The sequence below is a fragment of the Arachis duranensis genome, chromosome 5 (assembly GCF_000817695.3).
Source record: "Arachis duranensis cultivar V14167 chromosome 5, aradu.V14167.gnm2.J7QH, whole genome shotgun sequence".
Classification (NCBI taxonomy): domain Eukaryota; kingdom Viridiplantae; phylum Streptophyta; class Magnoliopsida; order Fabales; family Fabaceae; genus Arachis; species Arachis duranensis.
In genome coordinates, this window is record NC_029776.3 from 104,658,516 (window position 1) to 104,685,006 (window position 26,491).

At 29.0% G+C, this 26,491-nt stretch overlaps 4 protein-coding genes across 7 annotated transcripts; 2 read left to right on the forward strand and 2 right to left on the reverse strand.

Annotated features, from left to right (window-relative positions):
- Positions 1-3,643: 3,643 nt before the first annotated feature.
- LOC107491157 (pentatricopeptide repeat-containing protein At1g55630-like) lies at positions 3,644-7,307 on the forward strand. Of its 3 annotated transcripts, XM_016111941.3 has the most exons (4): positions 3,645-4,164; positions 4,427-5,914; positions 6,058-6,112; positions 6,221-7,306. In XM_016111941.3, the coding sequence occupies exon 2, from the start codon at positions 4,509-4,511 to the stop codon at positions 5,820-5,822; it is 1,314 nt and encodes a 437-aa protein (XP_015967427.1). In that variant the 5' UTR covers positions 3,645-4,164; positions 4,427-4,508; the 3' UTR covers positions 5,823-5,914; positions 6,058-6,112; positions 6,221-7,306. The 3 variants fall into 3 exon arrangements, with proteins under 3 accessions (XP_015967426.1, XP_015967425.1, XP_015967427.1); XM_016111940.3 differs by having other exon boundaries at positions 3,644-5,914; positions 6,058-6,123; positions 6,221-7,307; XM_016111939.3 differs by having other exon boundaries at positions 3,644-5,914.
- Positions 7,308-8,084: 777 nt separating this feature from the next.
- Positions 8,085-9,429, reverse strand: LOC107491156 (heavy metal-associated isoprenylated plant protein 39). Of its 2 annotated transcripts, none has more exons than XM_016111937.3 (3): positions 9,252-9,429; positions 9,040-9,121; positions 8,085-8,910 (listed from the first exon to the last, which is right to left on the reverse strand). In XM_016111937.3, the coding sequence occupies exons 1-3, from the start codon at positions 9,258-9,260 to the stop codon at positions 8,681-8,683; spliced, it is 321 nt and encodes a 106-aa protein (XP_015967423.1). In that variant the 5' UTR covers positions 9,261-9,429; the 3' UTR covers positions 8,085-8,680. The 2 variants fall into 2 exon arrangements, with proteins under 2 accessions (XP_015967423.1, XP_015967424.1); XM_016111938.3 differs by having other exon boundaries at positions 9,040-9,118; positions 9,252-9,427.
- A 4,217-nt stretch (positions 9,430-13,646) lies between these two features.
- Positions 13,647-15,396, reverse strand: LOC107491000 (heavy metal-associated isoprenylated plant protein 31). Its single transcript, XM_016111788.3, has 3 exons — positions 15,221-15,396; positions 15,046-15,127; positions 13,647-14,092 (listed from the first exon to the last, which is right to left on the reverse strand). The coding sequence occupies exons 1-3, from the start codon at positions 15,224-15,226 to the stop codon at positions 13,758-13,760; spliced, it is 423 nt and encodes a 140-aa protein (XP_015967274.1). The 5' UTR covers positions 15,227-15,396; the 3' UTR covers positions 13,647-13,757.
- Positions 15,397-18,475: 3,079 nt separating this feature from the next.
- LOC107491155 (50S ribosomal protein L6, chloroplastic) lies at positions 18,476-20,341 on the forward strand. The gene is made up of 3 exons (XM_016111936.3): positions 18,476-18,574; positions 19,323-19,631; positions 19,914-20,341. The coding sequence occupies exons 1-3, from the start codon at positions 18,540-18,542 to the stop codon at positions 20,248-20,250; spliced, it is 681 nt and encodes a 226-aa protein (XP_015967422.1). The 5' UTR covers positions 18,476-18,539; the 3' UTR covers positions 20,251-20,341.
- The last annotated feature ends 6,150 nt before the right edge of the window (positions 20,342-26,491 follow it).

A 26,491-nucleotide genomic window follows, 5' to 3' on the forward strand; every position in this document is an offset into this window, starting at 1 on the left:
AGTTTTAGTATATTAAATAGAAGTAGATTGGTATAAATTATAATAATTATATAACATTTAAAAAGAAAATAAAACGAATAAGAAAATAAAAATAAATAGAATAGACAGAAGACTACAATAAAATAAATTGAATGTGAGTTTTTTTTGTACATTTCATATCACATCCGTTTCAATAATAATAATAATAAATAAAAATACGTCAACTCGATATTTAAGAAAAAATGATGAGATAAAATCATAATACAGTTCTAAAGTAAAAGCTTAAATTAGAACATAATATCATTACACAACATATATTGAAAGTAATTTCACACTACAATATATCACAAACAGGTAAATGACTTAAATTTAAATACGAAACATTTTTTATTTATGCATACATGATAACACCATAGTTTATAAATACTTCATAGATAGCATATCTTATAGAGCTCTGAATGATGAGCACAAAAGTTGGAGAGTGGTAGTTTGTGTCCACGATAGTTGTCTTCTTGCAACGACGCCTCATAGGAAGAAAAAGAATTGTTGTAAAAACTATCAAATGAAAGAGTAATTGGTAAACGAATAATATTTTCTTCTAGCATACATGGTCTTTTATAATGGTAAAATAAAAATGGAAGGAATTAAATTTTATATTTTTATATTAGGAATAGAATTTGATATTTATCCTAATAAAATTATTATTATTATCAATATAAATTATACTCTCTTTTTTTCTTCACAAGATGTATATGCCCAATCTTACTCGTACTCGATGATTGACTAATCCTCCTGATTTATGTGCCCAACCTAAAAAATTTTAAGAGTCGTTAGTAAGAAGATGTTCTTACATTTTCTTCCATATTCGATTTTGTCTGAAAATTCTATGAGCCATTAGTAGAAAGACGTTTCATATCTTCTTTTTTATATTCGAACCTGAACCCCCTTGGTTAAAGACCTTAATTCACCTCCTTTTCCTTTTTATTAGGTTTATTGGGCTAAAAAAAAAAATCCCAAGGAATACTTTGTTTGCTTTTGCTACAGATGTAATTACTTTCTCTTATCAACTTAAATTTTTAGAAAAAATAATATCATAATATAGTATTAGAGTTCCATATTTAAAAAGTCTAAAGTTCGATCCTTAGCAAACCAATATATATATAATCATTTATGTTTTTTTCTCTTATCAACTTAAATTTTTGAAAAAAAAAATATTTTATATAATGTGAAACTTAATTATAAAAATTTAAAGTATAGAAAATTATTTATAAATTTAGTAAAATTATGAGACTTTCGAATTAATTGCACCTAAATAATTTGATTGAAAAAAACTTTAAAACTAAAATTATTCTTTGTTTCGAACGTTATTCATTTTAAATTTGCAAAACATATTCCAAATATTTGATAGAATTAGTATTAGGCCTATAGCCCATAGCTTAATTAGAGAATATTGAAGCGCTAACTGGTTGGCAAGGAGGAGCTTGGATGGTGAACTAAGATTTAGGATTTTCGACATAGCTCCCAAGAATTTAAAAATACTGTTGATCCGTCCATTGCCTATAATTGGCTATAATTCGACTCAGGACTATAAATCGGAATCAATCTGGTTAAAACTAAATACACACGTGCAGGAGTACGTGGAGAGTACGTGTTTTGCTCTATAAGTAGTTTAATAATGTATTAAATATTAATTTTATATAATTAAAATAAAGATATTTTCCTAAATTAGTATAATTATGGATTATTCATTAAATGCATTCATTTTGGAGGGAAAATGGGTTCACGAGAAAGTGACACCTCAAATTCATTAGTTGGGGAAAAATCCAATTTTAGTATATTAAGTAGATATAAATATAACAAGAATCAAGAGAAAGTGAATGGTAATAGATAAAGTTAGTACAAGTTAATTTAGCCCCAACTCATAGAATAAACATTCTTTAGTTACTGCTATTACTAAAAAATAAAAATAAAAATTGCAGCTAATAATCTTAATTTGCTAACAAATCCAATTATAATAATTTTATTTTAAACAAAAAGTTGTAAGAAAAGTTTTTTAATTTTACAGCTGATATATAACGTATTTTTTTTTAAAATTTTGTGTGAGCAATTTCCGTGCGATTTCAGTACGATCCCTGGGCACGATTCATTCACTAGTGTTCATACAATAGTAGTTCAATGGCCACTTCACAAGCCCGCGATATATTTATTTCCTCTCCTTCTCTTCCATCTTATTCTACAAATTCAAACAGCCTAAACTAATAAAGTTAAAACAGGTTATCGGATAAATAAAATTATTGGTATGGCTATTTCTTTGAAGTTTATTGATAAACACTTAGCACAGAATTACCAAGGACACATTATATATGTCTAGAAAATTAATATATTTTCGCAAATCTCTCTAAACAAGCTCACTAAAGAGCAGTTATCACATAATTAGACTCATTAAATAACAGCTCCACAATATCAGTATGAGTTATACCTCGACTCAGATTACTAGACAGGAACAACAACAGTTATAAAATTAGAATACTCTATTTTATTCAATTTTTTAACCTATGGGATATCAGTCATCTTCTTCCTACACTTTTGTACGGGGTTTCTCCTTCAGAACCTCTTCCGCGTCTTCTTCCGGGTCCTCCTCCATTGGATCTTCTTCCTCCTCGCTAGAAGATAAGCGGCATTTCTTATTTTGAAGTGACGTTGGGGAGACACTAGGTTATTTCGACTCTATGCATGTGCCATTTATACTCCTCTAGAGATAATATAAAAAAGAAAAAAAGGGTGAAAACTTAAAATATCTCGGTAAAAATACTATGTACAAAATATGTTGTAAAGATCTTGAAAAAGCAAGCAAGCAATTAATGATTTATTTGCTCCAACAATAAAAGAGAATCATAACTCTTCATTTCAAGAAAAATAAAAAAAGAAGGCCAAAAAAAAAGAAAAAGATCAAGAAGAGGAGGAGAGCGAGAGAAAGAAAAAACAACATATATAATAATAGACTAATAGTGTATAAATTAAACAAATTAAAGATGATGATAAAAGAAATTAAGAATACAGACTTTTTGTATGGATTATATGTTCTGTTTTCAGTTCAGGGCACTATATTTGCTCAGATGTACTTTTTGTTTCTCGTCGAGTTTGAGGCAGTTAATTTTTCACAAATGATAGCATAATATAACTCTTCCTTTTATTTCTGTTTTAGAATCATATATAATGCAAAGGAAAAAAAAAAAGATCAATTTAAGAATTTGTTATTTGTCACCATTTTTAATATCCGGCCCATTGTTGAGTCTCAACTCTCAACTCTCAACTCTCAAGCCCTTAATTGCATTAGTAATTGGATGATTATGCTCAATAGCACACATGTAACATGTTGTTTGTTTCTTTTCTTCTCTCCTCCTCAGAATTAGGTGCTGAATTGTTTTACAACTAGAACCCCTTATTCTTAAATAAGAAAATCTTATATCTCTAGTACGATTTCCGTGTGTATAAGCAAAAAATAACGGTTGCCTGGCCGAAAGTTAATTGATAACTTCCGCGAAATTTTGGACATATATATATATAGGCCTAAATAAACTGTCTTACAAAATGGGATTTGTGAAATATAGACCCAGAGATTTTTGGTCATAGGCTTCTTGCCCAATAGACAAAACCACCCATACTCCCCACCCGACCCGACCCGCTTTCCAACCCAGCTGAAGAGATGTGCCATCTCCATTCTCCTCTCTGAAACTCCAGGATCGTGTCCCGCCGCACGAACCACTGCTCTCCCCTCTCTGGTTTCAACGCCAGCGTACTCATCTCTGCAAGCCTGCCTCCACTCCTTCTAGCCTTCACCGTCGTCACCACTTCACTTTCCTTCGCGGAAGACACGTTGCTCGGACTGAGTTATCGCCGCCTGAACTCGAACCCCGACGAGGAAAGATAGGCGGGAGATCCTCTTCAACTAGGTTCCCCCCACACGAATGGCGCTGATCGACGGCGGTTGACGTTTCGAGCTAGATGGAGCCGTGTGCATCTTCTTCCTTCCCCTTTAGGGTTTTACAGAGTCAAATTTGACCCCATTTTTTCTTCCCAACCACCGTCGTCACCAGCGACCATGCACCGTATCCCGCAATGGCACCATTTCCCGTCACGAATTTCAATTTCTCGTCCTACACTCTAAATTATCGCTCCAAAACGGTACGCTTTTTTATCACTTGATTTTATCGTTGAGATCCTAGTCCCAATCTATTCTGAGCTCTCAGGTTTTCAATTCAATGGATTCGTGTCAAATCTCTAGCTCAATGGGCATATCGAACCTATCATTGCAAAGAAGAAAATCGATTGTGTTTTTAAGTGTTTCAGAGCTTCATACATGATAATGGGTTCGAGCAATGAATTCTTTAGTCCTTTTAGGTCATAGGATGGTTCACAAGTTTCCACATTGTGTGAACATTTGTAGGAAATTATGCAATCAACCTTTTCATTGCGATGATGATGAGGTTCGGAGTGGTTTTGAATTCGTTGAGGAGCCTTTGAAGAAAATGTGTGCTACCTCTTGTGACATTGTTGATTTTGATTTGAATGGGGATAACGCTAGCTTCGAGAGGAAGCAATTTTTGCATAGGAATGGGTCCATAGAAAATGTGAGGATGGATGCTGAGAAAATTCTTGAGGTTCTTGGACAGGATAGTCCCGAGTTAGATTTTAGACTGGCTTTGGATGGATTGCGTGTTAGGCCATCAGCTTTTCTCGTGAGGGAGGTTCTGTATGGGATGTTGAAAGGCATAAACTGCGAAAACAAGGGGAGATGCGCTAAACTGGCGTACAAATTTTTTCTGTGGTGTGGGCAGCAGGAGGGTTACTGGCACACTGCAAATTCCTATCACTTAGTTCTGCAGATATTTGCCGCGTGTGATGAGTTTCAAGCGATGTGGAGGCTTGTTGATGAGATGATTGAGAAAGGATTTCCAGCTACTGCTCGCACTTTCCACATTTTGATTTGCACTTGTGGTGAGGCAGGGTTTGCTAGGAAGTTGGTGATGAAGTTCATTAAGTCAAAATCATTTAACTACCGGCCCTTTAGGCACTCTTACAATGCAATTCTCCATTGTCTTCTTGTTTTAAACCAGTACCGTTTGATTGAGTGGGTTTACAGGCAGATGTTGCTTGATGGTTTTTCCTCTGATGTTTTGACTTACAACATTGTTATGGTAGCAAAGTATAGACTTGGAAAATTTAATCACTTTAACTGGTTGCTTTACGAGATGGGTAGAAATGGTCTTTCTCCTGATTTTCATACTTACAACATTCTTCTTCATGTTCTTGGTAAAGGAGATAAACCTCTTGCAGCTCTTAATCTTCTAAATAGCATGAAAGAAACTGGTATAGAGCCAACTGTTCTTCATTTCACCACATTAATTGATGGACTAAGCAGAGCTGGAAATCTAGAGGCTTGCAAATATTATTTTGACGAAATGATAAAAAATGGGTGTCTGCCAGATGTGGTGGCATACACTGTAATGATCACAGGATATGTGGTGGCTGGTGATCTTGAAAGAGCTCAGGAAATGTTCAATGAGATGATTTCTAGAGGACAAATCCCAAATGTATTTACATACAATTCCATGATTCGTGGATTATGTATGGCCAGAAAGTTTGATGAAGCATGCTCAATGCTACAGGAAATGGAGGCCAAAGGTTGTAGTCCAAATTTTGTTGTCTATACTACATTAGTGAGTAATTTACGGAATGCTGGAAAGCTTGCTTTAGCACATCAAGTGATAAGGCAGATGATGGAGAAGGGGAAGTATACCCACCTTATTTCAAGCATCAAGGTGAAAAGGCGCAAGAAATAGCAGATATAGATTGTCTCATAGGGGATTTTAATCACTGGGTTTTCAAGTAACTCTGATGGTTATGCAGCTAGTTATTAAGCCGGAGAACCAAAGTATGTGATTTCTCCCTTCTAATATATATTTTCTTTAGTGACTATTATACGACATGTAACCCTGAATCTTATCATTTTATTTTAATATGTGATCAATGCCAAGCTTGTTATTTGTGTTTATCCTTCATGATACTACTTTTCAGTTAGTTGATTCAATCCTATAGCTGGTGGAGAAACTGGCGGCAAGCAATAATGCAGGTATTTTGGAGGTACAGATGATTGTATGGTATTAAAATGATAATGATAATAAGAAAATAAATGACAAAACATGCTGCATATACTCACTTCCACATTATTTTCCTGCAGCTTGACCTTATAATTGGAAACAATGAGAGCAACGAGTTGTTGGTCATCTCAGTCACTGATCAAATTTCTCAAATGAAGCAAGCTTGTATCAGATTAGAATTGCAAGCTGTTTCTGAAGAGCTTCATGAGCATTTTTTCACTTTACTGGTATCCAATCACACGTCTTTGTTGCTGGGGCTTCAAGGACAACCACTTCCAACATAAAGTTTGAGCAGCACGTTCACTTGCTTTATTGTTTCGTTGGCTCATTTGTCGGCTAGGTATCTTGCACCTTGTTATCTCACCGTAAGCGGTACATGCTGATTCTTAACCTGCCATCCTTGGCTCTTATGAACGGTATTTGCTGGTGCAATGCATATTATTCATCTTCTTAGGCATGTGTTACTGCTGTGCATATGCAAATAGGCTCACAACAAGCTATTGTAGATGCCTTTGGTGTTGGACATATTGAAGTCCGCTCCTGTAGATATAATATAATGTTTTGCCTCTAAAAAAAGTGAAAAGAACTCCCTTCTATAATCTGCATATCTAAATCTACAATTCATTGAAGTTGATTTTTGTTGTATACCAACTTCCATTACTTTCTCATTCAATTCAAAATTTACAAGGTAGAAAAAATATTATTCATTTCATTTATATATGCCGATGTCTTTCCAGTTTATCTTACTATTTTTTATGTCTCCAAGATTTTATATAGGCCAAAGAAATTGTCTATTTTTTATGTTTACCAAATACATTGTAACTTAAATTGTATTCACATACATATAATTGTAACCGTACCAAATTTACAAGATATATTTTGGAAGGGAATGAGTATTATGTTCTTGTTGATTAAATTGGTCAATTATATTGGTTAGCAGGGTGACATGTCAATCCATTATCCATGCAATCAAGGCATGAACCCTTAGTAGTTGTCTAGTTGAATACCGCTAAGTGAAAAATCTAATCTTGGAAATTTGAAATTTCCAATTTCCAATTATTTTCTTGTTTCTTTTTTTCAAGGCTTCATTGATGTCTAGATTAATTTGTTGATGCAAGCATCATGAATAGGTTTGACTGATTGGTGATATAGTGTTGCACTCTTGCACGTATCTTTCAGTAACTACTCAGAAAATAAAAAATAAATATAAAAAACCCTTAAATTTGCAAGTCCTTTCACTCCTTTGCCCTACTTTACATATAATAATGAGATTGAAGAGAGAGAACCTTATATATTGATTTACTTTCTTTGCCTTTACATCTTTGGCCTTCCATGCATCCTATTGAATATTGATTGTTATAAAAGGAAAATGAGACAATTTCTTTCATCCGATGAAATAGATCAATCTTGGCCTATATTTAGTAACAATGTAACATCATCTGTCATTGGCTATGTCATGATAATTGCCAGTCCCCAAAATTCTTCTGTGGAATGTGGACACTAGTCGCCACAAATAATGTTGATAAGATATAGATCCATCATTAATACATATGTTAAATATAAGGTCAATAACTATAATTCATAACGGTGGCACTTATATGCTTAAAGATGCACAATACTAATATCAGTCATGTTTATTGGAACTGTTGGAACCATGCCATAAATCCAAATTGATTAGGCATTCTTAGAACAAAATATTGAGCCCCAATACTAAAATGACCATGCTTATAAGCCATACCTAACTAATTACTTTTAAAAAATGATTAAATCAAAATGCTTTGCTCAGCAAGCAATATTGTGCACGAGCCGTCTCATAAAGAAATTAAGAAAAATTTGAAAATCACTTTTGTCTTTATCAATTGTTTTATTAGAAAGGCTGGATTTTGCTAGCATCTTTGGACTTTGGTGCCATTGAGTTAAGAGAAAATGACCCACAAGCGAATAGGAAAGGAACTTCGTGATGGCCAAATAACTTCTTGGCCTTATTACATAACCAAACTTTACCACAATTCATAACCGTATGATATGAAATTATGAATAAAAGAGATATAGATGTTGTCATAGTCACAATAACAATACCCTAATAGCCATTTGCATAATAAACTAAAATAAAATATCTTGCAACAATTAATAAGTAGAAAACTAGAGCTATCTGAAATTTGCAGCTTGTCAATTACCAAAGCTTCTCTTATATTGGAAAAATGCTAAAAGGAAAATAGAAAAAATAAATGGAGAGAATAGGAAAAGAAACTATTTTATCCTATGAAAATTGAAAAACATTGTCTAATATTTATTCTCTGTTAGTCAAATTTTGGGAATACTCTATTAAAAAACTCATTTGCATCTTGGCAATTGATTTATGCAGGAAACAGCAGATTTGAGAAGAAGAAGGGGGAAAAAAAACTATAGACAACTATGCATCTTATAATGGCTTCTGAATATAAGAAAAATATGCAAACCAATTAAAAATAAAAAATAAAAATAAAAGGGTGAAGAATTGTGATAAGACCAATGAGATAAGTATTGGGGATTTTTTTTTTTCATTTCTTTTCTTCCTTCTTTTCCTCCTTCTTCTCTTCCTTTTTCTCTTCTTTCTTCTCCTCTTTCTTTTCTTCTTTCTTCTCTTCCTTCTTCTCTTCTTTGGCAGGTCCAACAGATATGATATCAACCTTGCCAACTTTCTTGAGCTTCTTCACAATTGCCACTGTGTCCATTTGTCCAATCACTGTTAGCTTCTGCTCCTTTATATCTGCTGCTATTGAATCAACTCCTATATATATATGTGTTCATCAAAATTAATCAGATCACAACCTTATATTATATTATTAGTCACATATTAATATGAAATTATATATGAATTCAAGGTATAAATAAATAAATAAAAATAAACTATACTCACCAAATATATCTGCAGCTGCTTCAATAGCTTTCTGCTTTGTTTTATCATCAGTCATAGTCAAAACCTTTAACACAACCTTCTGCTATATGGATCCATAGAAAGAATACACAAAAGGGTGTTAAGAAAATTAGTAAAGACATATAATTTTAAATTAATTAATCATAGATATGGTATTGGATCCAAGAGGAAGAAAGAGAGAGAAGTGAATGTACCTGAGCCATTTGAAGAGGATCTAGCTAGGCTAGAATAATGGTGTGAAACAAACTTGGGAGTAGAGTGTTGAGGCCTTAAATATGTACTAAGACTAAGAGGGTAAGTTAATTATTTATACTTATATATATATATATTTATGTTACTAATACTATATGTTAGGTGAATGGTTATGGGGTGTGACTGTGAGAGAGTCATANATTCTTTAAAAAAGATTAAAAAGAAAAATATTCAATTATATTACATATATATTAAAATTAATCATTAAATTATATATAAAAATATAAAACATACATTAAAAATAAGTTAATAATGATTAATTTAATAGTTTATTTTTTGTGCATATATAATATTTTTATATTAATAATGCAATTTATAAGAACTTAGAGTTTTAACTTTACTAGGGATAGTCATCTATATGAATCAGTTCACTTCCAATTAAATAATTTTCATTTCATCCGTTATTGTTATCATCCCTTGTGGGAAAAAAAATTGGTCACGCCAGGGTTGTACACTTGTACTTATTATAATAATGATGATAATATTCATACGTAAGAGAATTGAAAAGGATCAAAATAAATATAAAATAGCAAAATTGCTATATGGATTTTGGTTAGACATTTGTTTGTTTCATCAAAAGAAATTCAAAAGTTTAAGAAAATTTGGCCATCATGATTATTTTTTTTGCCTTATATAAATAAATGAATTTTTTCAATAAAGAAAAAAAAAAGCTAGTATATTGGAAAAGGTAATTTCTAGGGAATGTTTCTTATTCTTCTTTTGTAGCAGGAAAGTTTGAAAATATCTATTGAATTTTCAATAATTATGTAACAAGATCAAGCTCAGAAGTCTATGGTGTTTCAAAATAAAAACAAAATGCAATACTCAACTTGGTGGTAGATAAATATTAATTATTAGTTAATTAATAATATTAAAAACCCATGATAAGTCATTTCAAAATTTATGCTTTCTTTACAGTGCCAATGAGGCACCAACCCAAATTTCTCTATCAAGACAAAGAATCATTCAATATAAAATAATTTGAAGAAAAGCATTGTGACTTAACAGCAGACATGGGCACGGCTTACATTTATAATGTTGGTTTTAGATTGTTGTCTGTTCTAATATATGCTATATGCTTTCATCAGAATATTTTCTCAATGTTGCACAAAACTATTTCTTAATAATGGCACCGCAAAATTAAACTTTGAAAGGTTAGAAGATGAACTAGTTTTTATTAGAATCATTTAGTATATCTATTGATATCAATTTTGATCTATAAATATTCGACACAGAAAATTCAAAATAATGATAAGTGTTTCTTGGTTAATAGAAAAAACTTCTTTCGACTAAAGAAACAAAGGACATTTGAGGTCAAAATCGAAAGGCTAATAGCTCAAAATAAGTCAAAAAGTTGTATCAACATTACATGGTCAAAAACAGATACGATACAAAGAATGTGAGACTTGAAGAATAAAGAAAACGTAGGAGTACTATATGAAAATTCTTCAGGATTAAGATAAAATCATGGCCTGAAAAAAAAAAAAAAGAGGAACCAAGATAGTAATCAAGATCTTTTAAGAGCAGGTTTATCTTTAAAATCTATAAATAAAAAAATTTAAAAGAAAAAAAAAGCTTCAATCAACAATACTAAATCATCACTCAAATTTATAAACACTTCTCAATTTCAAAATTTCAATGACGTAATAGAAAAATATGAAATACAAGTGCATGTAAGTGTTAAAAGTTAACTACTTTATTTTAATTTGTCGTTTATATTTGATTCATTTTTCTTTCATTTTTTACATTTTGTTGCTATTCTATTTCCTTTCCAATTCAATTTTATATTTATTGATTTAAAGCTTTTTTCTACTCATTTATTTATTTATTTTACCTTATTTATTATAAATTTGTCACTAATAATTTTAACGTAAGTCACTTCGACAAATAATTTCTGAATCAAGTTCACTCTTTTTCAAAAGAGTCATATCTGGTTATTTGCTCCTCAAATTAAGATCTTGATACAAAGTCAATTCGATATTCTGTCAAACAGTACCAAAAAATCGAGTAAAACAATATCTAAATATTTATTATAAGATATTACATCTTTATTATTTTCATTCTCTTAGTACAAACTTTTTTATATTATATCATTCTATACAACTTAAATATACACACATTTTTTTATGACTTTCTCTTATCTTTCTAATATGAAAAAGGAATTTGAGATAATATCTTTTTGTAAGTTCACTAGATCGAGCATATCTATATATAATCAATGAATATTCATATATAAATTTGTTGTGGAATTATACAACTTATGAGTTATATGTCTGTTGAACTTTTATTTACTTGTTCAATTACAACTTTTACATGAAGAAACGAAAATATATATTTAATTAAATGATAGTAATATAATAAAAATAAGAAAAGTGGTTCATATATATTGTTTGTGTAGAGAAAAGTGGTTGAATAAATTAATGGTTCATTCAAATTCAATGGTTCGAAGTTGAAATTACAGTGTATTGGTGGGTCAAGTTATTTAGGGCAACAATTGGAAGGTACCATTATTTAATTTTTCTGCTGCTCCTTTTCTAAATCAATATTCTCTTTACTCAAAAAGTCGAAATGGAATTATTTATGTAAAAGACACTTCTACTACCCTACATCTATAGTACAACAGTAACTACCAATCCAATTGGTGGTAATAATAAATTTCATAATGAAATCCAAGAAAAATGTTTTGAGAAATTCTTGGAGACCAATCATTTTCAGTATTTTTTTGTTATTATTTAATTAGTATAAATACTAAATTATTTTTAACAAATAAATTTTATTAATTTATGTGTGTAAACTCAAAAAAATATAAGTATAAATTATATTAATTTATATATCCAAATTCTAGTAAATATAGATACAAATTATATGTATATAAAATATAATAGTATATTTTATTGACCAAACCATTAAATCATAATAACATATAATAAGAATTATTTACTTTAAATTCTACTGAAATCGAACATCAATAATTATGTAATCAGAGGCGGAGCTAGATAAAATATTAGAGGAATCGAAAATATTTACACAATAAAATAAGATTAAAATAAAATTTAAGAGAGGCTAAACTGAAATTTACATATAATTTACATGTAAAAAATTAAAATTAGGGGCGACGATTGCCCCCTTTCTTTATAGGTAGTTCCGCCCCTTTATGTAATTGAAGAATTTTTATTTATGTATTTCAAAAATATATTATATTGATTTTTAAGTATATAAAAATTAGTTTGTCAAAGAGTTTAGTGGTTTAACAAATTTATTGAGAAAAATGAAATGATATTTTCTGTATGAGCATGATGGATATCTGACTATAATGGTGGTCAACAAGGGTGATATAAGAATAAGATCAAATCTACAGTTGCATAGAAGAAAGCAGGGCCCATATGTGATGTTCTTTCTTATTTTGCTTCAAATTCATGTGGCTTTCCCCACATGTGATGTTCAACTTTGAATAGCAGTCATCACTAAAACAAAGTAGGTGGAATTTGTCTCAGCAAGAAATAGGAAACAAAAGTTATGTTGGACATTTCTAAATTCTCATAAATCATCTTGTAACTTTAACATTTCCTATGTTTCCAAATGTGAAAAAAAAAAACAGTTAAAAAATGTACATGCCCCCAGTAACTGAGTCAGATACCAAGATTTTTTATTATCAATTTGCCAATGCCATGGTCAATAATGGAATTTCAATTGACATAATGATGTGTCACTTTGTGTCAATTTTGCTTTGTGTCAGTGGCAGTATGACAGGGATTCAAGAAAAATAATGTAATCTATGAAATATTGAAATATATGATGTATCAGTAATCAATATTGAACATAAGTACATAACTAGGTGGGAAAATTTGAATTTACTAAATGAGGTATCAATTGTTTATTAACCCTTATATACCATTTTTGTAAGCAATTATCCTTTAATATAAACCTATAATTTGACATATCTAATGTAGTACTTTGCACATCTTAATTATCATTTTTATATAAAGATATTTTTCTTCGAGTTAACAAGAAAAATAGAGATAAGAAAATAAAGGATATGTATTAAAGTTGTTGTTTACATGATAAAGAGTCATGTTATTTATAAGGATATTTCAAATTAATTTCATAAATATTTAGCTACCAACTATTAACTCTCAACTACTTATTATTACTCTAACACAACTACTTATTATTGTTCTAATACGAGTAGTCGTCATTTAAAATATAAAAACTCAATTAATTATGTTAATCATCTAAGATGTGTTTGATATATTATGACACATCATTGCGTTTGTAAAAAAAATATTAAAAAGATACTTTAAAAAAAATTATAAATTCGAATTGTGGAAAAACATGAAGCAAATAATAATTAAAAAAAATGAACAAATAATAATTAAAAACAGACAAAAAAAAAAACCTTGATGATTGTGGAAAAACATGACTCATATGATATGATATATGAACATGTCTTACATAATGGAGCATGCATGAGGGTTATCATCACTGAAGAGTGAAGCAAAGGCCTCATCAGAGGCCACAGCAACAGAATAAAGAGAAGGTGTATGGAAGAAAGTGTGAACTCCATTTGTAGCTTCACTCTTGTATGCATCATTGTAGTAATGGTTAACAATGTAAGTAGGGTACTTATAGAATGATGCAAAATGAGAATGCCCTGCTAGGAATGGCCATGGTTCTGCTACCTTCCCTGCACGTTTTATTGCCTTCAAAACCTTCTTCTCTTCTAATCCATACCCTTTAACTGTTATCTTTTGTGCCTCCATTTCCACTTCTACCTCATCTACTCCTATTATGTGCAAATGTACCACATTTCAAAATTCAGCATTCTAAAAACAAATGTAATAAACCATTACATCACTTTTTATTTTCTATATGGAGGCAAAAATGATGTTTCACAGAGTGATGAAATTTTTTGGTGTTTTTTAAAAGTGTGGAAAATACACAAATCAGATGGTCCGATTTCTATATTTCAAATTTTTTTTATTTTTTTTAACAGAAATCCCTCCGATTTCTATTCTCTCACAAATCTTTTGGTCCGATTTCACAAATCCCTCGATCCGATCTCTGTATCCTCACAAATTGGACGATCCAATTTCTGTAATTCTTACAAATCGGACGGTCTGATTTTTGTTTATTTAATTAAACGGTTTCACATTTGAGAATAACACCCTATCAACCCACATTTTGAAAAAACACCGTTACTATTCCAATATCAAAAACAAAATTTAGATGAATTTCACTGGTGAAATATGCAGTTATAAACAGATAAATCTTTAGATCAAAAAATATTTATATAGAAATATGTTTGTTGGTAGATCACTTTCTTCAATATTCAGGTGTTTTATATTCAGGTGTTTTACACCATCAGACTCATTTTTTAGTATATACACTAATAACATTACCATATTTAAATTTTTCAGCATATTACAACCAACATAAAATGAATTTGTTAAAAAGTTTATTAAATCTTTATGGCATGGACAAAAAAGAATGGGGAAATTGTATGTGTCAGATGATAATAGTTCAATGCATATGCAGAAGCCTAAAATCTTGGCTTTCTAATACTTGCTTGTACTTGTTCACTTGCCAACTTGTAACACAAACATTCCACATGGGATTTTTTTTAGAATAACTTAACATAAAAACTGTTCCTCTGGCACATATGTATATATGTCTACATATATATAAAAATAAAAGATATAAACAAAAAAGGTAGGTTGGGAAAAAAATATAATGTACCTTTGAGCTTGTAGAGAGCTCTCTTCAATTTTGAAGCACATCCCTCACAATCAAGATTTGGAACTCTCACCTCTACCATATTCTGCAGATCCATGCAACAATCTCAGTCACAAATGCTAACCATTCTGTGTTTATATGTGTCACAAAAGAGAAACAATAGAGAATAGTTACTTACAGACATTGTTAGTTTTTTTAAGTCTTAGACAAAAAATATGAACAAGCAATTCAAGTCCCTTTGTTTTTTGAAGTTTGGACTTTGAAGTAGCACTAAATTCAAACCCAGTTTGTGAGAGAGAATGATGAAGTGAATGGAATATAGCATCAAAGTTGATGTATGAAGGGTCTCTTTTAAACAGTTATAGGCTGAAAAAAAATAATTAAAAAGAAAAGTGTTATTAAGGTCTTGGAATTAAAAAAAAAAAGATAGCATGCAGAAGTAACAATAATAAAATAGTTAATAATAATATTTGAGGCGTGGGAAGTGGATCCCAATTTTGAGGCACAGCCCCTCACTTTGTGTCTGCTTCTCTCTTCATTGAAAATGGACCACCATGTATTTTGCTTTTCAGCTTTCTCTCTTTTGTTTGTGACACAACACAAAATGATAACTACCTGCATATGTTGTTGTGTAGGACATTCTCTAAGGATGCTGCATGGGGTGGGTGTCTCCACTTAATTTATAGATATCATCTTCAATTTAAAATCTGCAATCATGTACTTCCAAGCATTCTATGTAGAGTTTCTTATGCAGACCAATCATACAAAATTAGAAAATTTTAACTAGAATTTTTGTCCAAAATACAGTGGTGGTTAAACCATATATTTCATCTATTTTAAAATAAAAATTTAATTTTGATGCACTGACAGTGTAAAACGTCGTTCTTTTAGATGATCATTCACACGGTCAATGTAAAAAGTAGTTATTTTTACTGATGTGTCATTGCGTAATTAAATGCACATGTAAAATTATTTAACACTAATAGTACATTAAAATTAAATTTTATATAAATAATTGTAGCTTTAACTTTTTTATGCATTTAAAAGTCAATGCTACTAAATGTTAAATAGATTTAGATACATTAGTGTTTTAACATGTCAAAAAAGTTAAAATGATAATTATTTTGAAACGAAAAGAGGAGATAGTTAATATAAATGATTATATTATTGTCAGGTTATTTTGACAATAAAATTCTTGTTAAAATTTTAGTTCTTTTAATGTGTCAAAGGGTATACTTATATTTGAAAAACAAAAAGAAAAACATGATCTTTCTTGAATTAGAAAAAGGTATTATGATTATGTTTAAGAGCGGATGTTTGTGCCTATGACATACATTGCATAATTTCTGCTGCTATCAACATCACTGCACAATTTTAAGGATAGTCATCAGCATAATTTTATATTGGCAAATGCACCAAAAATTCAAAATCCTTTTCATTATTGCCCCTTAAAGTTTGGTTTATGCTTGTTGCTGCAGTCCTTATCAAAAAGTTAATCCAAAAGAAGCCTGATCTTTTAACTACATAAATTTAATATGGACCTAGCTAAGACTAAATAACTAATCTAGATATATATTCTTTTTTAATAAAGCTTTGACCAACTATGATATGTTCTTTAGAAACAAAAGAATTAAAGCAGATAATATCTCTCTCAACAAAGCATCTTTCCAGAAAGAAAAGGCAATTCTTGCAAACTAAATAAATTAAAACTTTTAACAAAAATATGTGACACAATAATGAAGAAGGATTGTGTATAGAAAATGGTGAACAACTCACAAACTACCTATATATATATATATATATTCTTCATAATATCCTCATTCATCAGTGTGCAGCAGCAACAATATATTCTGGCATGCATGTGATGAAAAAGAGCAAAGTACACACATCATCATCATCATCACTTTGACACCAATTTATCAGCAGATGGAGAGAAGTCAAAGAAAGAAAATCAGAAAAAAAAATGTGAAGATAGAAGGACTTGACATGCTTTATAGCATAAAGGTTGCTGTTTCCAGAGCCATATATATATAGGAAAATTAAATTTTCAAGTCTACCGTCGTATCGGTGTTTCAGTAATTTTTAATCGTTGATCTTAATTATAATAAATATATATAATATATATAATTAAAATTAACGATTAAAAATCACTGATACACCGATATGACGATACACTTGAAAATCTTCCATATATATAATACGCACTTTATACTCTTGAAACATGGACCTCATATAGCATTGAAAATCTAATCATCTACCATTAGGAAAAGTTATCATAACTTACCCAATTTTATATAACCCTTTATATCATAGATTTTATCATGAGAAACCTATAAGGCTATGGCATCTATCTAAGTGCATCTATATTAATAGGATCTCTCTAGTTAGTTAACACATTATAGACTTTGTTAATTAGATTAAAGAATATGAACATGCATGTACTAATATATTAATTTAGTATATTTATATAAGTTCATATATACAAGAATGATGTGGACAATGCAAGTCTAATAGAACATTGGTATTTAACTGAATTATCAATGAATCACTAGAGCGTTCTAACTGAAATAATCTCTATAATTAGTTGATTTAACTGAGGAAATAATCTCTAATAAAATAGAATAATCTCAGAAAGTTGGCAAATATATAATAACTACAACAACAAAGGAAAGTGACTTGGTAGAAAAAGCAGAACAGGTTGAATTAATTTTTTAAAATACACATAAATTTAAAGCAATACTAAAATTTACTGAATCTATTTCGTATGTACGGTCTGTAAAATATATTTTAATTTTTATTTTTTGAATATTAAAATTCATTTTACAATTCATATAAAATAAATCCAACATATTTTGACACAATTTTAAATTTATATGTTTTTTAAAAATATTTTTTAATATTTATTTAAATAAAAAACTCCACTAATTTTTTATTTCTATTTTATCATGTTTCGTCTATTTAATTATTATTTTTTTAAGACTGCTTGATGTATCCACATCCTTTGGTTTGGTGATGCCATGTTTCCTTTCTCTTTTTACGGATCTCTGACACTAAGTTAGTTTACTTTGATATTCCATATTTTTTAATTTTTATCCTAAAATATCTCGCTAGGAAAATATTTTCCATGCTCTCTTAACTAAAATAGATAAAGCTTACACACATGATTCATTGCCAAACTTTTCCTAGACTCAAGTCTCAAATTCAATGGTTGTAAACAGAGAAGAAAAAAATAATAATAACAACACTAAGCTAATTAGAAACCAATAGCAATAAGTTTTAAAAAATTAAAAAGCTCGGATTATTTTGGGCCTAGGACCAAAAAATGCATTGAAGTTGGGCTTCTTTTTATGGCCTGTTTAATGGAACCCATTTCAATTCTGGTTCGGAAGGTGTAATTACTAAATTACCCATCCGTCATAGCAAATAACAGTCGCTAGCTATTTGGATAAGGCTTTTCACTTGGTGGAAGAAGAAGCACAAGCTTCTGAGTCCTAACAATGGCGTCCTCGGTTACCTCTTCTCTTCAAATCAGGTAAAAAAAATTTACCTTTTATCTCTTACTATTACTATTTCTTGTTTCCTCTTTGCGAATTCAGTTCCTCTTCAAGCAAATAATAATTTGCTGTGCTGCAATTTTGCATTTCTACTGTTGTTCAATGATGCTGATTATATGGTTTGAAATGTTGAATTACAATGAATTCAAAACTCATCCATTCTGGAAATTCAGCTTCTCTTGTCATAGGAGCACACAGTCTCAAACTTTGACTCTGCCCAATTTTTCTGAACTCTCTCTCATTGCTTCAACATGTAGATATAGTTTTGCTTTTACTTCCTGTACAAGCTTGGGTCGACGAATTATGTTCATACTTGGGGAAATTAGTGGGTTTTGAGTTAACTGAGTCTGGTTATCAAGATGACCATAATTGTAGACAATACTGTGATAATTCATGTTTTTGGATGTCAATGAAAGAAAGATGCATTCTTGGTATTCGATGAAATGCTTGTGAGGAGAAGGGTAGCATTTGAGGAATGTTGGTACATATCTGAATATGTTTTTTATATTGTTAGAGCTACATGTGAAAGCTTGAAGAGGAGTTCAACGTGAAATCCTCCAAAAAGTTTTACATGGTTAATAGATTTTTCCTGCTATTGTTATTATTATTATTATTATTGTTATTATGTGAAGCTTGTGTTGTCTTCTAGTAGGACATTGCACTTTACTCCTGTTTGAAATTGCACTTCTCGAGAAACCTCACTGGTCATGTGCTATCCTATTTCAGCAATTTGAAGACTACCGTTTTTGGTGAGCAAAATAAGCTCAGAGTTTCAACTCTTACTGCGAGAAATGTTGGCTTCCGTAAAATGACTACAGAATGTAAGGAGTCACGAATTGGGAAGCAACCAATTGAAGTGCCATCCAATGTTACAATCAAATTAGAAGGGCAGGATATACGGGTAAAAGGTCCCCTGGGAGAACTTGGATTAACTTATCCTCGCGAAGTGATCGTTGAGACGCAGGAATCGGGCGCTCTAAGGGTTAGGAAGGCAGTCGAAACTAGAAGGGCCAATCAAATGCATGGACTTTTTAGGTACTTCATTTTACTGATCCCTCTTGTATTTGGGACTTAGGAACACCTCTTGCTACAAGATTTAATCTATTAGTAGTAAACAAATGTTTTGTTTTCTATGCTTGCGCCTTATGGTGGTAAATTTATAAAATTTTTTACTCATATGTAGATGTTAAATTCTTATGAACTATGACAAGAAAACATTGGTAGGGTATGCTTTGTAATTAAGTGTTGACTAGACGACCTAGTAATTAGGATATGCTTTTCTTAGGAGAATTTAACTAAATGAATGAATGTGATCAGGACGCTAACAGACAACCTGGTTGTTGGAGTTTCTAAAGGTTTCGAAAAGAAACTTCAACTGGTCGGTGTTGGGTATCGTGCCACGGTAGAAGGAAAAGAGATAGTGCTGAATCTTGGATTCTCTCATCCTGTTAAGATGACAATTCCTGATGGCCTGAAAGTGAAGGTAGAAGACAACACCAGAATCACGATCAGCGGATATGACAAATCTGATATTGGCCAGTTTGCTGCTTCAATTCGTAGATGGAGACCCCCAGAACCATACAAAGGTAAGGGTATCAAATATGCTGATGAAATTATAAGGAGAAAAGAAGGAAAAGCAGGAAAGAAGAAGTAACTTTGGCTTCACTTTTTCATTTTTTCATTTATCTCCCGTTGATTTTCTTGTTTGTTAGTAATGGAAAATACTAAAGTTCCAAGCCAAGAAATTCATATCGATTATCATAAGCTAGAATCACATCTCTCCCTATGGTCTTTTAATCATAGCCAACATTATTATAACGTCAATGTCAATAGTGTGGTTAGGAAAAGAAAACTACGATACAAGTTCTTCTGGTGAATGGTAATGGGTTTGAGTGTTGTAGTTAAAAAAAGAAAGAGATTAAATTTTGGATTGCCAAGCCGAATTGCCTTTTAGTTGGGTATCTTAAAGGTTTATTTTAATGGGATGAATTGCTTCAAATTGTTGTTAAGGTATACCTTTGAGCTCATAAGAAATTTATAGAAGTATTTATAAATCATCTACACTACCAGAAAACTTGTAAATTGAATTCAAATTATGACAATAAGAGTAAAAGATCAAACATTGTGAATAACTTAGGCTAGAAGGTTTGCCTTTTATCAATTCTTTTGGAAAAGTGATCTAAAAGGACATGAGCATAGGTTTACATCTTGCCCATTCGTATGTATTTTGTTCTTAAAAAATGTTATATGCACAGTAAAAGCCAACTACCAAATATTTCATTATGCATTGGTGTATATTTATATGGCCAGGTCTATGGTGGCACAAGAAGTGGTGCCTAGTGGTGGCCAATTGTTGACTCACCAATAGATGTGTGATACCTGGCCAAAAGAATGAAAGATTATGAAAGGAAACTTGCTTAATTTGTAGTGAGAAATTGAGAATGATAAAGATGCGTAACTCATCAAATGTTAGGAAAAAATAGAAATTTGAGCACCAACTAGTGGTGGCCAATTGTTGACTCACCAATAGATGTGTGATACCTGGCCAAAAGAATGAAAGATTATGAAAGGAAACTTGCTTAATTTGTAGTGAGAAATTGAGAATGATAAAGATGCGTAACTCATCAAATGTTAGGAAAAAATAGAAATTTGAGCACCAAAAATTGAATCTTATGATGTGGGCTGTGTACTAGGCCAACAAAAACATAGAAAACAGGAGATTTAGTGAGAAGGGTGAAAACTAAAGAGAGGTTGAGTAGATTAAGCGTTTTTCATCAGGGTGACAATATATGTCTTTTGGGTAAAAAAGAGATAGAATTTATTATTATTTATTTATTCGGTGAGTTTACATAACAGGTGTGGTACGTTTGGTTGAAGTATTTTAATAGAGTTTGGGCTATCTTGAGAATCATCAAAGAATTTATTGAGAGTTGGACTAATATACCTAGTAAAAAAGATAAGCAGAAGATGTGGGATTGGAATTTTATTTTTTGCAGTGATTTATAATATTTGGTTAGAATGCAATGGCAGAATTTTCAATAATAAAAAAATAGGTGTTGAGCTCATATAAAGAAAGAGGTTTTTGAGTTACAAAAAATAAAATGGTATTAATCTTTTTTATTGTTGATAGTATTGTAAAAAATAACAGTAAATTGATAATTTTTATGTTTTGTTTTTTTTTTTATTGTATTTGTTTATTTTGTTGCTTTACTTTAGTGTATTGAATTTTTTTTGGTTTCAAACAAAAAATTGATCGCTTTTTTCTAAGGGCGCCACTCATATATGGACGCGAAAAACAACTTGTGGTTAAAGACAATAATATTTCTTCAATGACTACGGAACGTGTGTCCTAAATTTCAATTAAGCAAGTATCATTATATTAAACTAATCGGTTCAAGCTTCCTTAATTTATAAAAAGATTGATTTTGTGATTCATTATGCTCATTAATTTTATATTGTTATTCAATTTTTATTTTATTTTTTAAAATTCAATAAAAAATATTTTTTGTATAATCAAAATATTATAAAATTTTAAAATATATTCATTATTTTTTTAAATGATATTTTGTATTAAAATTAATAAAAAATATTTTTTTATTGAAATAAAATTATAAATTTTGAAGACATGCTCACCACTCTTTTAAAATTATATTTTTCACTAAATTTTACAAAAAAAAATTGTCAAAGCACACCAATTATAAATTTCTAAAACATTCTTGTCACTCCCTAAAATTATAATTTGTGACAAATTCTAAAAAAAAATGGTCAAAGTAAACTATTATAAATTAAAAAAATATCCTAATTATTCTTCTAAAATTGTATTTTGTACCAAATAAATTTTTAAAAATATCCGTTATTCTCTTAAGATTATATTTTGCTTAAATTCTATAGAAAACAATTTTTTTGTCAAAGTAAAAAGTTGTAAATTTCTAAAATATACTCATCACTCTTTTGAAATTATATTTTGCACTATAAATTATATTAAAAATAATGTGTATATGAACACGATTTATTTATGATAAATAGAAGTATCCCCTTAAATATGTTATAAAACTTAAAAGAATGAAAAATACTATCTTTTGTTCCAAATAAATATTTAGTTTTAAAACTTTATTTGGTTCCAACAAGAAGAGACTAACTAAAGAATTAAGTAAACAATATTTATTATTGTTTTCATTACATGGAGTGGAATAAAACGGTTCACAATGCTCATTGGTCATCTTTTTTCTTTTTTAAAATTAGATGTAAAATAAAAAATACTTTTTATATTAATTAATTTTGATCTAAAATATATTTTTAGAAAAGTTATGGTTATGTTTTATAAATTTATAAATTTTTACTTTTACAATTAATTTGTAGACTTTGATACAAAATATAATTTTAATAGAATAATAGTATTTTTAGAAATATATAACTTTATTTTAATAAAAAATATTTTTAGTATTGATTATATTGTCAGAAGAGTGGTGAGTATGTTTTAAAAATCTGTAACTTTTTATTTTGACAAAAAATTCTTTTTTGTAGAGTTAGGGCAAAATATAATCTTAAAAGAATGATGTGTATTTTTAGAAATTTATTTGGTACAAAATATAATTTTAAGAGAATAATTAATATATTTTTTAATTTATATAGCATTTTATTTTGACACATTTTTTATGGAATATACCACAAAGTATAATTTTAGAGGGATGATAAGAATGTTTTAGAAATTTATAATTTTTGTACCGTAAAATTTAGTAAAAAATATAATTTTAAAAGAGTGGTGAGCATGTTTTTAGAATTTATAATTTAATTTCAATAAAAAATATTTTTATTAATTTTAATATAAAATATCATTTCAAAAAATAATGAATATATTTTAAAATTTTATAATATTTTGATTATATAAAAAATTTTTTTATTGAGTTTTAAAAAATAAAATAAAAATTGAATAACAATATAAAATTAATGAGCATAATGAATTGCAAAATCAATTTTTTTATAAATTAACAAGGCTTGAACCCATTAGTTTAATACAATAATACTTACCTAATTAAAATTTAGGACACGTATTCGGTAGTCATCGGAGAAATATTTCTGTTTTTACCCCAGGAAGTTTTTGGGGTTGGCATAATGGCATGTGAGTGGCGTTTTTTTTTAAATAATATGTTCAACTGTGTACGTATATATACGTGTGAACAAGAGTGTCAACTATATCTAAGTAAATAAGCATTTATCTCTAAAAATGCTTCAAATCAAAAGACTCGAGAGCCAATAAATATAGATGATGGTGACAGCACCAATGAAGGGGAATGAATCCTCTCAGTTAAAAAAATTGAGATGATAAAATATGATCTTTAATTTTTTATTATTTTTTTATATTTATTTTTTATTTTATTTATAAAATTAATAATAAAAAATCACATTTTATTCTTTTAATTGTGAAAAAAATGAGAGAATCTATTCCCACTAATAAGATACTATCTATTAATAATATGTATGATCCCAACGCATACAAGAGAATAAGATATCCACTAAAATATTTATGTGCGTATTAAAAATGGGCTGAAGAAATCTTATAAATATTTTGTTAGTTTATTTGGGTACGTCTAAAACGAGTTCAACCATTATGTGCTTATTGAATGAGCCACATTTATATAGGTTATTAGATTTTATTAGATGAAAATTAAAGACTAATATAAAACAAGAATATTGATGGACTCTAATAAATATAGAATATCCTAGTACATAAATAAATGCTTTAAATAGTAATACTTTAATACACAATACTTTAAACGGCAATAAAATTTTTTATTCTTAAATAATTAAATATAAAATATATGAGTATTTTTTATTTATTAAAATTAATTATTGCAAAAAAAATTTATAATATTAAAAAATTATATTAAAACAACATTTTAAACTATAACAAACATAAAAATATAAAATAATTAAAATTTTATTTTATATTACTTGACAAATAATTAGATTATTATATTCAAAATTTATTAATTAACTAATTTTGTTAAAAATATTATTATATAAAATAATTTTTCATCAAAATATTTTGAAAATATAATTTATTTTAAATATTATATATAATATATGAAAATATAATCGTAATAAAGTTAATTATTTTATATTTTATATTTTTTAATTAAAAACAACATTTCAATATAAAATTTTTCTAATATTATAAAAATTTTATATAATAATTAATCTTAATGAATAAAAAAATTTATATTTTTTGTATTTATTTAATTTATATTTTTTAGAACAAAAAGTTTCTACCTTTATATAGTAAAATATGTGATAATTTTCTTAATATATGTTAGGGGTGGTAAAACGGGTCGAGTCCGTCGGGCCGACCCACCAAACTCTCTAAAAAAGGTGGATCGGACTAGAATTTGAAACCGGTCAAATTAAAAAAATTTGCCAAACCCACAAAATTTTTATGCACAATTTTTTTATAATATTAAAAAATTATATAAAAATGATATTTTAAATAATTATGCTGTAATAGATTTAATATGTTTTCTGATTTTAATGTTATTATATGATTATAATTATTTAATATATAAAAAAAATTACTAAATAGTATATATATATATGGGGGTGGCAAACGGGCCTAAACCCTCCGAGTCGGCCCGCGTAACTCGCCAAAAAAGCGGGTTGGGCTGAAAAATTGAGACCGTCTAACTCGCACCGCTTAAACCACGGGTTTTGGCGGAGCGGGGTGAGTTTTCCTGCCGGGCTTATTATTTTTAGCAAGGGGTATTTTTACAATTTTTTTTACCAAAACCCAACTTCCCCCAACCTAACTTACAAGAGAATGAAGATAAAAATCGTGTGTTTTGGATTATATTTATTTTGTTTTTGAGACAATATTTATAATTATATTTTAGATTATGTTTATTTTGTTTTGGGAATAATATTTATAATTACGTTTTAGATGAAAACTTGGTTTATATTTATATTTATTAGATATTTATAATTACAAAAACTTTTAATATTTGTGAATATAAAAATTATAATTTGTTTATAACTTTTAGAAATTATAATAGTTAAAAGTAAAAAATAGGAGAGATTTTTTTATGCCTTTATATATATTATTTAATAGTTAAAAGTAAAAAAAAAAGAGATTATTTGCGGTTCCATTTGCTCCATTATATTTATATCAATGATAACCTTCACAAATCCATTCACTCATCTTGCTCAAAAAACATTTTCCGACCAAAATGGACTATTTCTGCCTCAACTATTATACCCGAGGCTGTTGGTTGAGTGACTAAATATATTGCACTCGGGTTTGAATCTTAATAATGGCCAAATAATGTATGTGAGTGTGCTGTGTGATATAATATTTAGAATTTGAAGGTTGCTCAATCCATCTGATCGAAAAAAAAAAAAGAATACGTGCATGTCGTGTTGTTCTCGGTATATTATATATCTTTGTTTTGTTTGTTTTTTCTTTAATGAAATCAAATCTTCTAGCAAAAAGAAAATTATTGACCTCAAAATTAAGAATTCCTTATAATTCTTTTTTTATTATCTTTTCTTTTAATTTTTAACTTCAATAAAATTGTTCAAAGTAATATTTGTCAATAGAACCATCTTTATTTTAAAAAATAAATCACATAATTTGAACATATATACAAAATTATAAAATTAAATAAATAAAGTCACATAATTAGAAGTTAGAACATATATACATAATTTAGCGAATTTTTTTAATTTGACAAATTTTAAATTCTAACCCAACCCACATTTTTTAGCGAGTTTGGCGGGTCGGCCCGACGAATTCGACCCGTTTTACCACCCCTAATATATATATATATATAAAAGAAGATTATTATATATTTTATTATATAAAAATAGAAAATTTTAATTCTAAAAAATATAAAATAAAAAAATAC